Source organism: Hypanus sabinus, chromosome 9 (assembly GCF_030144855.1).
Source record: "Hypanus sabinus isolate sHypSab1 chromosome 9, sHypSab1.hap1, whole genome shotgun sequence".
NCBI lineage: Eukaryota > Metazoa > Chordata > Chondrichthyes > Myliobatiformes > Dasyatidae > Hypanus > Hypanus sabinus.
The window spans coordinates 41,832,783-41,850,776 of NC_082714.1; the positions used below are offsets into that span (position 1 = coordinate 41,832,783).

Consider the following 17,994-nt stretch of genomic DNA (forward strand, 5'->3'; position numbering starts at 1 on the left):
ATTCCTACTAGCATCACAGCTAAAGACCAGCATGATAATATGGGCCCTGCTACTAACTTGTACTTTCCCTTTACATTAGATTTCCCAAAGTGGACCACCTCTCATTGGCCAGGATTAAACCTGCCATTTTTCCACCTGTATCTGCAACTTCTCTATATTCTGATCTTGGATCAGTGAGGAAATCTAACATCTGTAGTTTATAGCCCGTGAAGGAATTGCAGCCTCCATGGCAGTGTAATATGTGGGCATAGTGTACACAGCTCTATGTCAAAAGTCAGTCTTGAGTCATCTCCCTCTGGTCCCCCAGTGCTGCAGTCTCCAAAAGGATTGGGAAGATGGGAACTTGAGGCATTTGAAGATGGCACTTGTGCACAACGGCTTTGTATAAATGAGGCATTCTCTAGTTGATGTCATAGATGGGCTTGCATTGCGGAGCACTGCTGGGCTCAGCCTGAGAAATTTCATTCTGTGGGTTTCTATTGGTATGGCCAGTGGGGAGTGTCATTCTGCTACTAATAAAGTGAGAGTTTGGAGCTGTTCATGATAACAAAGGTTACAAATAGAACAGTGACGGGGTTCATAAATAAATTTTATTGAAGAACATTTCATTTGGTGATTACAAACATCGCCAAGCTGTGAAGTACATCATACATGGCAATGGTATAAAGGCATTTAATCATGCTTTTGCAGCAACAGTGTTGACAGCCAATTATTTTCTACCCTAGAAGAATTTCTGAGGAATTCTTTCAATAGCTGATATCAAAGGAATATGACAAGTTGAGAACTGTATACTGCCTTTCCTCAGTATTGTAGTGGGATTTTGTTTAAACCTACTCTCCAGTGCCTTCCTTAATGCTTATAACACAGTACTTTGTCTATAATGGAGTACATAATGAAATTATTATACTTAAAACTTTAGAGAGCAAATCTAAAGTGCCAGTTATCCTTATAATAATATTTTTGAAACTTTGAAAGCTATTGGTCCTCTTTCCCACTTCAAGAGAAATATTTAAAAAATCTATCTAAAAAGTAAGTGCGCAAAGCATGTCTGGGCATTTCACAATCAATGGTTTAACTCTGAAGTTCAGTCAATCTGTCTGATGATGGTTTAAATTTTGAAGACCCATAACTGTAAATGAATTTGTGCCCAAATAGGCAGTATTTGGATATGTAGAAGATTAGATGTTTGTTTTGTAAGGCTTGTTGGCTTTCTGCTGATCATTTACTTAAATTATTTATCTCTCTTTACAGCTAAGCTGTATGTTTTACAGACTAATTTCTAACGGAACACCGTCATCCATAGACAATTATCCTGAGGATCTTCTTTTGTTTTTCAAGTACGTTATTTTATAGTGACTTAGATATTTTTGTGGAGATTTTCTTCTCTGTCACCAGTTTTCACCCTGCTTTTTATACTGTTCAAACAACGTTGGGGCAAGGAAGGATAAGCAATTTTCTTAAATTATTTCTTCTGAGTCTAAAACTTAATAGATCTTTCTGAGGTCTGTTTAGTTGCAATGGTAGTCAGTATTGTCATTGAAACAGACTGGTGTTAAATCAACCATTCAACAATACAGGTTTCTGTTTTATTTATTTTTATTTTTTATTTATTAAGATACAGCACAGAATAGACCTTTCCGACCCTTTGGGCCTGTACACCAAGCACCCAGAGATTCAACCATAGCTTAATCACAGGAGAATTTACAATGACCAATTAACCTACTGATGCACTATCAATAACTCCAAAAGACTGGAAATAGAGTAAATATTGAAAGGCTTTTAGTATCAGTAAAACGGAGCACGTCCATGCTGGATGACTGCCCTGGACAATGGGAGGAGCAGTGACACAATCACCTTTATCCAGGGGTCTGTGGGAGGAGTCACAGGAGCAGTCAGTGGCGGGGCGTGTCCAGACAAGTATACATAGTTTACCACACCTACCAAGCAGTACATCTTTGGACTGTGGGAGGAAACTGGAGCACCCAGAAGAAACACACACAGTCAAGGGGAGAACGTACAAACTCCTTACAGGCAGCAGCGGGAATTGAACTAGGGTCGCCAGTACTGTAAAGCATTGTGCTAACCACTACTCCACCACTGGGTTTTATCGAGAAGCTGAATTTGGCTGACATTTTGTTGTAATGCTATGACCTATCATAGCAATAATAAACTTCAGCATAGTCATTTAAAAATAGAAAAGCTATGCCTATGGTAGACACTTCAAGAACCAAAAGAGCTTTCAGCTGTCACAGAGGAAAAGATGGAAAGCATGGAGAAAAGAAGCCAGAAAATGGAAATAATGGGAATTTGAAGGAAGTTGTTACATTCCCTCTGGGTCACACTACTGGTCCTGTGCTTGTCCATGTTCTTGCCAGCTGGGCTACAGCCTCATCTTTCAACTGTTCCCTTTAATAAAATAAAATAGAAATGAAAAAAAAGGTTCAGCTGGAATTTTGGTAAAGTAGGGGAAAACCAAAGAATACTATTCAGTAGTGGAGTTTACTGGGCTTCTGAGAGTCGATCACCTCTAGAAAGAACTTGTACTTGTGAACAGACTGTACAAGATTTGGGGAGGGAGTGTTTTTTTTTACCAGTTATCTTTAAGAATGGACTGTTGCGTACCCCATAACTAGGTCACTTACCAGCAAAGATAGAGAGGTCCGTTGAAGTCTGATGGTACTATTTTTAAAAGTCTTTATTCATGAAGGGGCACAAAAATAAGATTAATACAAACATTCAGATAATATACGTCATCACTACTCAATCTAAAAGCGCCGGTATAATAATAACCATCAATAAGTAACAGCTCGATTGTTTGTCTAGAGCAGGGGTCGGCAACGTTTACCACTGAAAGAGCCAATATGGACCCATTTCCCACAGAAAAGAAAACGCTGGGAGCCACAAAACCCATTTGACATTTAAAATGAAATAACACTGCATACAACAGTTTTTTTTGCCTTTATGCTATGTATAAACAAACTATAATGTGTTGCATTTATGAAATTGATGAACTCCTGCAGAGAAAACGAAATTACATTTCTGCATGCAACAAAAACATTTTGAACTCCGAAAAAAAGACGTTGGGTTGAAGGTTACTCCATAGGTAGCCTACCTTGGATCGAAGAATTAAAAGAAAGCGCGCATTGGCGGGTGTCAGGCATTGGCAGTGGTGATGTATATTAATAGTGATAAAAAACACGTTGTAATGGTGTAGCACTACACGCAGCACTAAAATAAAGACACTGCAGTCAAAGGTAACTTTATTCGAACTAAACAGCCTTGATTTAAAGCCTCTCTCAACCCGTCCCCGTGGGCGCGGATGCTCCAAAAGACACGTACTCACAAACCCCCGTAGGCTATCTCCCTTAGCCGGAACAGTGGCTAATTGTGAGCCGGTTCGGATGTGCCAGGAAATGGAGTCTCCACAACGTTTTTAGATTGTACAAGATCACCATAATCTTCAAATTTCGAATTACATTTCAAAAACTAACAAACTACGGGGAGCTGCAGCACAGAGATCAAAGAGCCGTATGCAGCTCCGGAGCTGCGGGTTGCCGACCCTTGGTCTAGGGGATAATATATTGTCTGATGGAAATATAAAAGTCACTCAGTTCCTGCAGGCTTCAGCCTTTGGGGACCGCTGGGTTTTCACTTGTTGGAGAGAGAGAGAGATTTGTGAGAAAAGAAACTGGCCCGGGTCTTTTATGAAGCAAATCCGTTGAATCGGGAAAGTTGGTTCCCCGTTGTTAGTTCAAGAACATCGGTTCTGTCTTACCCACCACTGGCTCCCAAGCAAGGGGAACTGAACGCACGTGGCTTCCTTCAAATGGCTTCCCACTACTACGGGATTGTTAGCGTTTCTTCTGGTGCGTCTGAAGGGGTTGTTCCCCCAGACCCTCTTTTATACTTCCTTACGGGGTCTCAGATGTCAATCAGGTTGGGATGATGCAATCTCTCTCTCAACCAGCCCACTTTACCCGAGGGCTTGCACGTAGCATAGTCCCCAATCCACAAACGTGGTCTCCAGGAGACAATGGTCAATGTCATGTTATTTTGCATCGCCGGGGAACGAGGCATCCGGCACGTCTCTCTCCCATTTCCTGGGTCTACTGACCCCCCCCCCCCTACTAGTGCTCTTGCGATTCTCACAAAGGAGGGGGCTGCGGGCATAACAGGACATACTACATATAAAGCCGGATAAATTTCAAGTCACACCAGTAATAATAGAGAACTACAGCTGGGTTCACCGAGATGGAATAAAGTGTAGGCTAATCTGCTTGTGGAAAGCAGTTAGTCATTTAAATAGTATTTTGTCTGCCTAGATTTATTTTAATAGTGAGTTAATTTTTAATTTCTCAGACCTTGGGAGATGTGGTGGCTATTTGCAAGAGAGAAGAGCTGAGTAAATTACTTTAACACTGTTTATTGGCCAGGAGAGTCAGGAGCATTTCCTGATAAGCTACCAGACAGAACATCTAAAACCTTTGCAATCTATCTGCTTTCCCATTCACGGAATTGCTCTCTCATCTGTAGTCTGGGCCAACTCCCACTACACTGAGACCCAGTATGCATCCACCAAACAACTGCAATCAGAACACTTGAACACCACCTCTAAATGGCTCAAAAGATGATAAAGGAATGTGACTCCACTCTTGTCAGAATTAATTTCCAGGAAAAGGGAAATTGCCAGATAATAATTATGCTTATTTTGTTAAAACTAAACTAAATCATATCATATATTGATGAACATTAATATGTCATCTTCCGACTGTTCCAGCTCTGCTGACTACAGAACATCTCAAAACTGCGAGAAATTCTTTAAAGCAATTGGAAAGTCAAACGTTAATATCTTACGACAAGGTTCACGCCAGCGACAAAGGTTACTTGAAAATGCCTTCATTTGCTTGGTAAGAATAATATGTTTCAAATTCACAAAAATTAGAAACATGAAAGAAATTATCAGCAGGTTGGATAGCACCAACAGGTAGAGTACGTTCTTGTATATAATTGAAAACCATAAACAGACCACAAATAACTTTATTAAAAAAGGAACATGCTTACTCTTCCCTATTTTTCTCTGCAGCCGTACAAATCTCATTCAATTCAGCACAGGATGTAGAGCAGATTCTCCAGTTTAGGATTGGAAACTCTTAGTAGAATCTGTTCTTGAGGGGGAACCCAGAGATGAAATGCAAGCAAAAAATATTCAGTGAAACTTGACCATGAATATCAAATTTCACATTCACATGGGAATCCTGGAAGTTATGTTGAGCAATACAAGCAAACTAATTGCTCCCGATAACATATCACCAAACAATGCATCTGAAATCCAACTTTCACCCTGCCCTCAAATTTACCTGGTCCATTTCCGACACCTCCCTCCCCTTTCTTGATCTTTCTGTCTCCAGCTCTGGAAAGGGCTTATCCACTGATATCTGCTATAAACCTACAGACTCTCACAGCTACCTGGACTATTCCTCCTCCCACCCTGTCTCTCACAATTCCTCCGTCTCCACCGCATCTGCTCTCAGGATGAGGCTTTTTCATTCCAGGATGAAGGAGATGTCTTCCTTTTTTAAACAAAGGGGCTTCCCTTCTTCCACCATCAACTCTGCTCTCAAACATATCTTTCCCATTTCCCGCACATCTGCCCTCATCCCATCCGCCCGCCACCCCACTCAGGATAGGGTTCCCCTTGTTCTCACCTACCACCCCACCAGCCTCCACGTCCAACGTATAATTCTCCATAACTTCCGCCACCTCCAACAGGATCACACTACCATGCACATCTTTCTGCTTTCTGCAGGGATCGCTCCCTACGCAACTCCCTTGTCCACTCGTCCCCCATCCCTTCCCACCGATCTCCCTCCTGGCACTTATCCTGTAAGCAGAACAAGTGCTACACCTGCCCTTACACTTCCTCCCTCACCACCATTCAGGGCCCCAGACAGTCCTTCCAGGTGAGGCGACACTTCACCTTTGAATCAGCTGGTGTGGCGTACTGCATCCGGTGCTCCCGGTGCGGCCTTTTATGTATTGGTGAGACCCGACGCAGACTGGGAGACCGTTTCGCTGAACACCTACGCTCGGTCTGCCAGAGAAAGCAGGATCTCCCAGTGGCCACACATTTTAATCCCACATCCCATTCCCATTCTGATATGTCTATCCATGGACTCCTCTATTGTCAAAATGAATCCAAACACAGGTTGGAGGAACAACACCTCATATACCGGCTGGGTAGCCTCCAACCTGATGGCATGAACATTGACTTCTCTGACTTCTGTTAATGCCCCTCCTCCCCTTCTTACCCCATCCCTGACATATTTAGTTGTTTGCTTGTTCTCCATCTCCCTTTGGTGCTTCACTCCCCCTTTCTTTCTCCTAAGGCCTCCCGTCCCATGATCCTTTCCCTTCTCCAGCTCTGTATCACTTTCGCCAATCACCTTTCCAGCTCTTAGCTTCATCCCACCCCCTCTGGTCCTCTCCTATCATTTCACATTTCCCCCCTCCCCCCACTACTTTCAAATCTCTTACTTTCTTTCTTTTCAGTTAGTCCTGACGAAGGGTCTCGGCCCGAAATGTCGACAGCGCTTCTCCCTATATATGCTGCCTGGCCTGCTGTGTTCTACCAGCATTTTGTGTGTGTTATCTGAAATTATCATTTATTTGGAAGTGCTTGAAATAGTCCTTCTGGTTTCAGCTTTCTTGTGATGAAAACATTTCTAACAGTTGTTTCTCTTAAGTAGAAATCTGAGGTACTTTTAATTTCATCCATTCAAACAACATACTGTAATGTCACCTGAATGACATACAATTTGGAATTGAAAAATAATAGCAGGAACAAGGAAGAGTGATCTAAAAAACCCACAGCACCAATCAAAAACACAGTGGGATATTAATCCAAGAAGTAATTCAGAGCTTTAATTAAACTGTGGGTAGATGTTCCTGGTGCCTTAATTGCCCCTTAATCTAATTCTCAATAGTTTCTGGGTGTTACTTTTGACTTTGCACTAAGTTTCATAAAATGTTTTAATCTCAGCAAGAAAGGTGTATGTGAGACAAGTTTCTGCAATAATTCTGGCTTTAACACAGAATTTGCTTCAGGGGATAGATAGGGTTTTCCAAAACACAGTTTTGTAGATTGACTCTTTTGAAATTAAACTAGTGGATGCTTCAGATTTGCCAGGATGATAGAAAAGTATATGTGCATCATGCAGATGTACTTTTGCCTGAGGGCACTGCAGGCAACCCAGCACTGCCTTGCCAGTTCTGCTCTTTCAACTGATGGCAACACACAAAGTCACAGACAAAGCACCCAGCCCCACTTTCCAGCACCATGTTGCAGCAATGAAATCCAACCCGACCTACACTGCATCCCTCCTTTTCTAAGCCATTGGGTAGAATATTCCTTACCCATTGACGCCTCTTGGTCAATTTAAAGAAGACATCAAGTATAAATTATAGACATTTTCTCTGTTTGCAAATGATTCGTAAAATCACGAGGGGCAGAAAAATCACAGGGTCTTTTTCTCCAGGGAAAATAGAACCAAAATAGAGTGCATAGGTTTAAGTGAGAGGGAAAATATTTAGAGGAGACCTGAGGGCCCCCTTTTCATCCAGAGAGTGGTGCATTTATGGAACTAGAAAGTAGCTGAAGTAGGTAGAATAATATAATTTAAAAGATGTGAATAAGTATGTGAATAGGATGGGAATATAAACCAAATATGAGTTAATAGGATGAGCTTTGGTGGGCAGCTTAAGTCTGTTTCTGTGCTGTATTACTCTTAAGACTGACACTTCAAATATAGATCTAGTTGATCATTTGCAAATGGAATACTCTCCGGTTGAAATGTGTGCTTCAATCTCTGACTTCAGGGCATTGATGGTAGAAACCTGACAAGGGAGGACGTTGCAGTTTTAGGCCGCTTGACCTGTGATCTTCCAGGGTCTGTTATTTCTAATTCTGATGTTACTGTTTTGGATCCATTGAGAGAATGCACCTCATACTCAGATGATCAAATGATTGCAATTGATTACCTGTTTGCAAACAGAGCCAGCAAATATGGGTGAGTATTAAACTATTTCTCTGTTGATAAGATATCAGAATTGTTGAAATTTTAAGCTTTACATTTCTCAAAATTTAAACTTAAAATAATACGGAACAAATTGTGATGATTTGAGTCAATTTTCATAGGCATCCATGAATTTTGTTAATCCATTATTACCATAAAAATAATGAAACTGGTATGATAACCTCTTCTTTCCAGTGAATCTATTCCTGTTTCCTTAGGCCAGTCAGTAGAAAAAATAATTCAGCTAATGCAGGCATGTGAAACAAAGTCCTGATTTTTGGGTCTGGAAGGAAGAAACAAATGTGTTGCTGCCAGCATGGTTTTTGTACTTGAAGTTTGAAGTATTTGCCTATAATTTCAGAGAATGCCTTATTATCGTAAAATGAGGGGAATTTCACCTTTAAGAACTACTCTTTAGAAACTGGGTTTTATATTGAAAAATTCTACTAAACAAGTTGTTTGCTTTTGTTTCATAGTTTCCCTCGTTCTTGGTCAACCAGTACTGTGAATAATCTCGGAAATCTTCCTTTGGCTTTAACCTCAGTCTGGAGTCAAGTGAATCCGGTATTGTTTAAATAACCACTGGACTCTTTTATGCATCCCTGATTAATTCTCTGTAGATTTTTTGTTCCAATTTTAGTTATCAGTTGTAAGAATGCTAGAAGTATTGTAATTGCAATATGTTACCCCAATTACCAAATTAATCAAATATTTAGTTAATTATTTAATCCTCATGAAAATACTTTTTTTGCATTTTATGTCTCTTTTAAATTAAGTCAAGTCAAGTAATCCTAAATCATAGATTGAGTAAAATTCATAATTTAATAGTAATAATCTAACTGCAGTTTGGCTACATGATGTAAAATCTCACGGCTTTTTCTGATGGGTTATCTTGTTAAGATTATTTTCAACTGAATTCCAGAACTAATATTCGTCAAAGCTTAATATGTACTAATGATTCAGAGCAGGAAGTGGTTGTGTATTTTAAATGCATTTATAGACTTCAGAGGGTTCTGTAAACAAATAATCTTCATGCCTGACTTCTATATACTATTTATTACAAAGTCCTATTCAGTTTTGTAGCCACTACTTTAGAAACTTGATAGCCTTCCAATATTTAGATAAATACTGCTCTGATCTCTGAGAGTAATATACATATTCTAAATAGGGCAAGAGGTGGTGTGAACAGAGATGTGGATGTATGTGTGTACGTTGTTGAAAGAGGAGTGTGTACAGTATCTTTGAGAAAGTGGTTAACCAAGCATATGTAATGCTGAATGCTATATGTGGAGAAATATAAGAGAATTATGTAGCCTTTCAAACTTTGTGTGGGTCATCAGTGGAATATGTTTCAATTTCTGGATGCCAGAGGTGAAGGTTTTGGAGAATGCATGGAAGAAGTTTACCAAAATGATTCTAGATGTAAGGAATTTCATTCATTTAGATAGAATTATTGGATGGGAAAGAAGTAGGACTGTTCTCCTTGGAAAAGAGGGGGTTACAAGGAGATCTGAGAGTTGTATAGAAAATCAAGAGAGGGAGAGCAAAGGAGATAAAGAAAAGATTTTCAGTTGTCGGAGAACTCAAGAACTGGTAGGCACAGAGTAAAGATGATTGACCAAAGAACAAAAACTGACATCAGAAAAATTTCACTACACGGTTCCTCATTAGGATCTGGAATGCACTGCCAGGGTTACTAATGGGAGAAACTTCAATTCTTGAGTTTAGGTATCTGAAAGGAAATAATCTGTAGAGTATTGTGAGACCATGACAGGTAGATTAGTTGGGTTTCTAGACCAAATGGCCTCCTTCCAGGCTATAACTATTCTCTAAGACTTTGAAGAGTCAAGTTTATACTTGACAAAAGAGAATACAAATGCCCAGGGAGACATTAATAAAAATGAGTATATCAAAATCGGTATATTGAAGTGGTTAGTTATAGAAATCTAGTTTATTTTGCTGGTGTTCTCATGAATTCTTGTTTGCCAATCTTCTTAATTATATCTGCAGATTGCTTTCATCCTCTAGTGCTTATACACTTAATTCTGTTTTTTATAACAACAAATAATAGTATTTCTCGAATATGATGTGCATTATATGAAGTGTAGGGATGGGGGATATGTTACCTTCGGTCCATTGCACAGAAGCAGCAAAAGGGTTTATGTCTGTCCAAGTTTTCCTAAGTGTACTTTTGCCAAATAGGAATACATATAATTAATCATCTACTGACTATATAACTGTTCTGTATTTTGCAGTTTGTCTTTAATGTAGCTCTCCCAAGGTATATCAGGAGAGCGAAAAAGTTTAAAAGACCAAAGGACATAGTAAAATTCATGAGGCAGCTCAGAAGGCGAAGAATTTCAAAGCGAGCAACTGGTAATTAATCACTAAAAATGCAAGAAAATCAATGAAAAGCATCCCTTTCTGTATAGAGATACTATCAACTGAAGAATAAAAAGAATTGGTGGTCTTTGCAGATGTGATTTGAGCCACTATATACAATATGTGGCTACTTCATTGCGTTCATAATTGTATAAAGTCATTGTGGATTTTACTGGAGACGAACTCAAGAAATCATTTTAAGTAACACTGATACGATGGATAAAATTATTTTTTAATGATCTACTGAATTAGCATGGGTCAAATGACAGGAGTGAAGGTAGGACCGATTAGAGATTGAGGTGGGAAGATGTGCCTGGAGGCTGTGGAAGTGAGCAAGGTCCTCAATGAATACTTCTCTTCGGTATTCACCGATGAGAGGAAACTTGATGACAGTGAGGACAATATGAGTGAAGTTGATGTTCTGCAGCATGTTGATATTAAGGGAGAGGAGGTGTTGGAGTTGTTAAAATACATTAGGATGGATAAGTCCCCGGGGCTTGACAGAATATTCCCAGGCTGCTCCATGAGGCGAGGGAAGAGATTGCTGAACCTCTGGCTAGGATCTTTATGTCCTCGTTGTCCACAGGAATGGTATCGGAGGATTGGAGGGAGGCGAATGTTGTCCCCTTGTTCAAAAAAGGTAGTAGGGATAGTCCGGGTAATTATAGACCAGTGAGCCTTATGTCTGTCGTGGGAAAGCTGTTGGAAAAGTTTCTTAGAGATAGGATCTATGGAGAGAAGGAGGATGAGAGGAGACATGATAGAAGTGTACAAGATATTAAGAGGAATAGATAGAGTGGATAGCCAGCACCTCTTCCCCAGGGCACCACTGCTCAGTACAAGAGGACATGGCTTTAAGGTAAGGGATGGGAATTTCAAGGGGGATATTAAGAGGAAGGTTTTTTACTCAGAGAGTGGTTGGTGTGTGGAATGCACTGCCTGAGTCTGTGGTGGAGGCAGATACACTAGTGAAGTTTAAGAGACTACTAGACAGGTATATGGAGGAATTTAAGGTGGGGGGTTATATGGGAGGCAGAGATTGAGGGTCGGCACAACATTGTGGGCCGAAGCGCCTGTAATGTGCTGTACTGTTCTATGTTCTATGTTTAAATGGGCTTTGGCACCCATATCAGCAGCTGTGCATTTAAATTGTGATGGATAAGATATTTTGTGTGGTCGATCAACAGATGAAAAATATTTGCACATTATAGTCTTAGTGTTTGTTTTCAATAATTGTCAAATTAGCCTGTTCTCATTTTGTTTACTCTGTAAACTCCTCCTCCTTCCATTTTGTCAACTTTCTTTGTGATACTTATGCATCCTTTAACCAATGGAATCATTTTCTTTACTCTCATTTAGAATGTATATACACCGTAGTAGAATTAGCAACATTAATAGCATTTATGTAAAATATTTTGAAAAAAGCGAGTTTATTGATCACTTAAAACTTGTGCTTGCAGGCTGTACTGTTGGAGACATAACAATTGGAGGCATTTCTGAGCTGACGCCAGTGAATTATGAGGCTGCCCAACTGGAGGCCTGTTTGAATAACGATGTATTAAAAAACAACTTGGAGACATTGGGAACTCTTGATTTTGATACTGATCAGCTCAACGTTCTGAAAAACAAACTCAGCCTGGTAAGTAATGCAATTGATCCTCCTACAACTTTCCGTATACTGTTATGTCAATATTTTACCGTTGTGTCAGATATATAAATTAGAATAGAAATCAACAGCGCAAAGTATTTCTCAAAAATCTGACGCATTAAAGAATTGGTAAGAAATGAACCAAATTGCAAGAATGGTTGCATTTTCATATAACTTTCCTATGATTTTTTTATTGTAGAAGCAATCTTTATAATTCTCCCACTGGGGCAAAGCTCTATCAGAACAGTGATAGAATTGAGGTCTAACCTTAAATTAAGGTTATTGATCTTATATGATACTTTCATATTTTCTCTCTTCTAATTGTATGACAAGAACTTACAAACTTAAAATTTATGATCATATTATTGCAGTTTACCATACTGTTGGCACGTGGCCTATTGGGCAAGGCATCAGACTAGTAACCTGAAGGTCACTGGTTCAAGCCTCAGCTGAGGCAGCGTGTTTGTGTCCTTGAGCAAGGCACTTAACAACACATTGCTCTGAGACGACACTGGTGCCAAGCTGCGTGGGTCCTAGTGCCCTTCCCTTGGACAACATCGGTGGTGTGGAGAGGGGAAGGCCTGCAGCTTGGGCAACTGCCAGACTCCCATACAACCCTTCCCAGGCCTGCGCCCTGGAAACTCCAGGCACAGATCCATTGTCTCTCGAGACCGACAGATGCCACCACCACCATACTATAGAACCGAATGTACAAATGTACTTCATATGGATACTCCTGTCTGATATGCAAAGATGGAATTTTATCGAGTTTTACAGCAGTAACTCTTTGTATGCTGTCCAGTTAATCAGCCCAAATTATAGCGTATTTAAATCTTTCTTGACAAAGTCCTTCAAAAGTTTAAACACACGATATTCAGATCCAGAGTAACACATAGAAAAGTTTGCATTTCTTTAGGCCCATTGATAATCATAACAGAAATACTGTTTTGTTCAAGTATTATTATGAATCAGAAGGCATTGTCCACTATTCTGATGAGCACTCTGAAATATTTGTTTCAGAAAGATGACAGTGTTTGAAGTATAATGAATTAACATGGGTAAAAACTCATTAAGTGACTGAATTTTACTCAGTTGTTTTTTTCTGAAACAGATTTACCCCAATGATCTACCGGAAAACCAGATTCAGCTGCTTGGGAACATATCCACTGTGTTCAATGTGACAGAAATCAGCAGCTGGAATATCACTCAAGTTGAAACACTTTCTGCGTTATTGGCACAAGAACTGGAAAACACAATGGTATCAAAAGCAAGAACTTTTAAGTTTAGGATTTGTAGTAAAGTTAGAATTTGGTTCCTTGAGACATTTAGAAGAGCTATAAATCCCTACAACTAAATGCTATTATTTTCTTGGATTATGGATATCCTGCTCTCTTCTCTTCTCTTCTCTTCAGACCATCAACCCTACTGGGTCATAGGCCACCAACAACAGCTTGCCAGGGCCCTCAATTCTGCGCCATTCCTTCAAGTTGCTCCCATGTGTGGCCAATCTTCTTGGTCGCTTTCCTGTCCCACGAATGAAGCCCTTGTAGCTTCTGTTGGCATTTCCGTAGCTCTGGAATTTTACAGGATGGGGTTACTAGCCCCATGCCTAGCCGTCCTCCTTTCAGAGTAGGGAAATTAGATTTTACAGAATGTTAGGGAGCTTTATTTTTACCTCTGTGAAAGGGGTATGAATGGGTTTAAAAAGAATTGAATTGAGGTGGGGCGGGAGAGTAAAAGGGGTGGAAAGCAGCGAAAAAGAGAAAGCACAGGAAACTCAAGGACAGGAAGGGGAACCTTACATGAAATGCATTTGTTAATAATTTTATGAACTGTTTTCCAGGTTGCAGCCATCATTACAAAATATCTCCAGAGTGGCGGTACTCTTGATGCAGTTTCATTGAAAGCTATTGGCGGAGCAAACTTGTGCACCCTGAACGAAAGCCAGCTCCTGACCATTTCAGAATTAATGCAAGTGCTGTATTCGACTTTTCCTGTTAGTTTACCTGAGTCAAATGACTTGATGCAGAGGATGCCTGTATGATTTCTCAAACATTAAATGCAATACATTAGCACAGTCAAGAGGAGGAAGATACAAATGTCAGATGTCCTGCCATTACACCTTCTTTTGCTTGGTCAATTGATAGAGAATTCAGAAAGGATTCACAGATAGGATCGTCCCCATCATCATCACAAATTCTGCTTGTTCTCCAAAGTATGGAATTCTCAAACTTAAAGGCTTGTTCTGTGAACTTGACATGATAATCTGGTTATATAAATCTCCAAACTAGCCTGAATATTGTTCGAAATTTTCAAGTATGATTCCATTATTATTGGCAAAATTGTCCTCTAAATGAGAGTCGACTAACAAGTCTTAAAGAAGGTGAAGTGTGACGAGACTCAAGTACACTAAATGGCCACAATATTAGGAACAGAAGTGGAACCCGGTGCAGTCTTCTACTACTGTAGTCCAGCCACTTCAAAGTTCAATATTTTGTGCATTTAGAAATGCGCTTCTGCACACCATGTTGACATAATCATATTGGCATACGTGATTATTTGAGTTACTGTCGCCTTCCTCTCAGCTTGAACCACTCTGGCTATTCTTCTCCGACCTCTCTCATTAACGACGTCTTGCCCTCAGAACTGCGGCTCGCGTGATGGTTTTTTCTGTGTTTCAAACCGTTTTCTGCAATTTGCAAAGACTGTTGTGTGTAAAAATCCCAGGTGATCAGCAGTTTCTGAGATACTGAAACCACTTCGTCTGACAACAACGGTCAAAGACTTCTCCCCCATTCTAATGTTTGGTCTGAACAATTGAACCACTTGACGTTGTTCACATGCTTTTATGCATTGAGTTGCTGCCATATTATTGGCTGAGTAGGTATTTGCATTAATGAGCAGGTGTACCTAATAAAGTGGCCACTGAGTGTATATTGGAACTGGTGGAAGAATTAGGGTTCTCCTGATCCTGTGAAAATCAGTTAAAAAAGAATACTCATTCCCTCTGAAGGAGCCAACAGTAGTCTGTCACAGAAGTGCTAGATATTGCACTTCAGATCAAATCCTATTCACCATTTGACTGCAGCTGCTGATCTTCAGGTTAGTGGCAGAATGGGGCAAGTTGTGAAGATGCCAGAATTAACAATTAAAATAGGTTAATTATGTATACATGACTTTTCAGAGTACAAGGACATCATTAAAGAGCCGGTAAAAATTTGATTTCAGAATTACAACTTTCACCTTTATCTTACAGGAATGCTGGTTCGCTGGATATCTCCACATGCAGTCAGTCAAAGAAAAGACTGCTTTACATTCAAGCACTGAAAGAGCTAACATCTCAGCCAAATAATACCATTATCTACTTCAATCTTATAAAGCCATTCCTCAGTAGGTTCCTTGACTTTTGTGGTTGACCATATTTGAAAAAGATCTTTATATAGATTGTAAATTAATTATTAATAATCTTGAATAATTGCAAATAACTTTTAGGCTTTGTTGGCAGGGCAGGAAGGTGTGGAATTCATTTTATTCTTGCTATGAGCGACCTAGAGCTAATAAAAGCTGGGAAATGACTACTGTTTATTTCAATCAATCAATTATATCAGTTGATGTTGTAATAGTTCTAAACATATTTGCCATCATCCAGATGGGAAGAGATAAGAAAATCTGGTGTGTAGGAACACCAGAAGACAAATTGTATGTCTGGAAAAAGGCTCCGAAGCATTCGGGCTCTCACAACCAGACTATGTAACAGTTTCTTCCCCCAAGCTATCAGACTCCTCAATACCTGAAGCCTGGACTGACACCTTGCCCTACTCTACTGTTTATTATTTATTGTAATGCCTGCACTGTTTTTTGTGCACTTTATGCAGTCCAGTGTAGGTCTGTAGTCTAGTGTAGCTTTCTCTGTGTTTTTTTTTTATTACCTAGTTCAGTCTAGTTTTTTGTACTGTGTCCTGCACCATGGTCCTGAAAAACATTGTCTCATTTTTACTATGCACTGTACCAGCAGTTATGGTCAAAATGACAATAAAAGTTGACTTATTTCTCATAAAGGTTATAAATGGGTGTACGTGAATGTGTGTGTGTGCATTGCTAACTTTCTATAATACATTGTTCTTTTATTATTTTCCTAAAGGTGGTGCCAATGCAAGTGATCTGAGTGAACTTGCGAAAGATAATATCAACATGGATTTCACAACATTTACAAATCTGAATCCTGAAGAAGTGGTGGTAAGCTAATGCAATACTGTTATGATTTGATCCCAGTTTCTGCTTTACCATTTGACAATGACAATAGCATTATTGATTAGGTTATGAAACTATTATCTGAAGATCCAGGCAACTGATCTGGAGATGTGAACTTGAATCCCACTCTATCAGCTGGGAATTCCAAACTCATGAAATTAAATATACCGATTATAAATCAGCCCATCCATAATGGTGACTAGCTGATTGTAACAAATGTCCATTTTCCTCCAGCAGAAGTATGCAAAGTCTCTGAACTAAATGTTAAGGAGCTGATCATTCAAGTGCTCTTTCTGACTTTTCTTTTAAGAAACTTACTGCCAATCAGTTGCAAAGCTTGCTCGGAATTAACCTTCCAGCTCTTCAAACTGGAGCTAATGAAACTGTTGTGATGGCGTGGGTGAACTCACACTTTGAATCTGAAGTAAGGACTGTCGGGTTGACTGGAGGAATCCCCGATCCATCATCAGGTACATACCCTAATGAAACCCAGAAAACTGTAGAAAAAACATCTTGCTCCTTGTATTATAAAAATATGTAGACACAGGTAACATTTCTGCATGTCTTGGTCCTATATTCACATGCCAGCTTAAACATTCTTGATGCAATGCCAATTAATCCAATGACAGTGGGATTTTAATTATTTCAATTATACCCATGCTATCACAAAAGCCCTTCACAAATGTTAAGACCACATATTGCAAACCAATTTCATATCTGGCCATAGGAGAAATCTTCTCTCCTCATGAAGGCCATGTTAACTGCACTAAAGAAAGCAAGTAAGCCAAAATATACAGAGCAGATGCAAAGCATAGAGCATTCACATACTGCACATGATATGCCTGAGCAGAGGTGTTTCAGCTACCCAAATTCCAATTTCAAGACCAGTGCCGTTTGTTTAACATGTTAAAGACTTAAAGTGAATATTTGAGGGTAAAATGTTTCTGGATTAAAATGAAATAAAGAAGTCCGAGGAGTCCTTGTTCAGAATTTCCTGGAGGTTAATTTATAGGTTGGTAGGGAAGGCAAATGAAGTATTAGTATTTATTTTGAGAGGATTAAAATAAAAGAGCAAGGATGTAATGCTGATGCTTTGTAAGTCACTTGGAGTACTGGGCCCCTTATCTTAAAAAAACTGGTGCTGATATTGGAGAGGGTGTCAGAAGAAGTTCACAAAAATGATCCCAGGAATGAAAAGGTAAATGTATGGTGAGTGTTTGAGTTTAGAAGAATTTGGGAGGGATCTCATTGAAACCTGTCAAATACATATTGAAAAGCCTAGATAGAGTGGATGTGGAGAGGAAGTTTCCTATAGTGAGCGAGTCTAGGACCAGAGAGCACAGCCTCAGAATAGAAGGAAATCCTTTTAGAATAGAGAGGAGGTGGAATTTCTTGAGCCAGAGGGTAGTGAATCTGTGGAATTCATTGCCACAGACAGCTGTGGAGGCCAAGTCATTGGGTATATTTAAAGAGGTGATGGATAGGTTCTTGATTAGTCAGAGCATCAAATGTTGAAAGGAGAAAGCAGGAGATTAGGGATAATAAATCAGCCATGATGGAATGGTGGAGCAGACTTGATGGGCTGAATGGCCTAATCCTGTTCCTATGTTTTATAGTGATATAGTCTTAAAAAAGACCATA

General features: G+C 39.6%; 1 protein-coding gene across 1 annotated transcript in view; it reads left to right on the plus strand.

The window, feature by feature from the left end:
* The window catches only part of LOC132398985 (uncharacterized), a 165,249-nt gene that overhangs the window by 84,165 nt on the left and 63,090 nt on the right, over nt 1-17,994 (plus strand). The window contains exons 86-96 of the mRNA XM_059978822.1: nt 1,252-1,337; nt 4,778-4,907; nt 7,876-8,066; nt 8,549-8,636; nt 10,328-10,448; nt 11,915-12,093; nt 13,214-13,360; nt 13,946-14,073; nt 15,359-15,492; nt 16,244-16,338; nt 16,664-16,823. Coding sequence (XP_059834805.1) covers nt 1,252-1,337; nt 4,778-4,907; nt 7,876-8,066; nt 8,549-8,636; nt 10,328-10,448; nt 11,915-12,093; nt 13,214-13,360; nt 13,946-14,073; nt 15,359-15,492; nt 16,244-16,338; nt 16,664-16,823 — 1,459 coding nt within the window. The remainder of the gene's footprint in view (nt 1-1,251; nt 1,338-4,777; nt 4,908-7,875; nt 8,067-8,548; nt 8,637-10,327; nt 10,449-11,914; nt 12,094-13,213; nt 13,361-13,945; nt 14,074-15,358; nt 15,493-16,243; nt 16,339-16,663; nt 16,824-17,994) is intronic.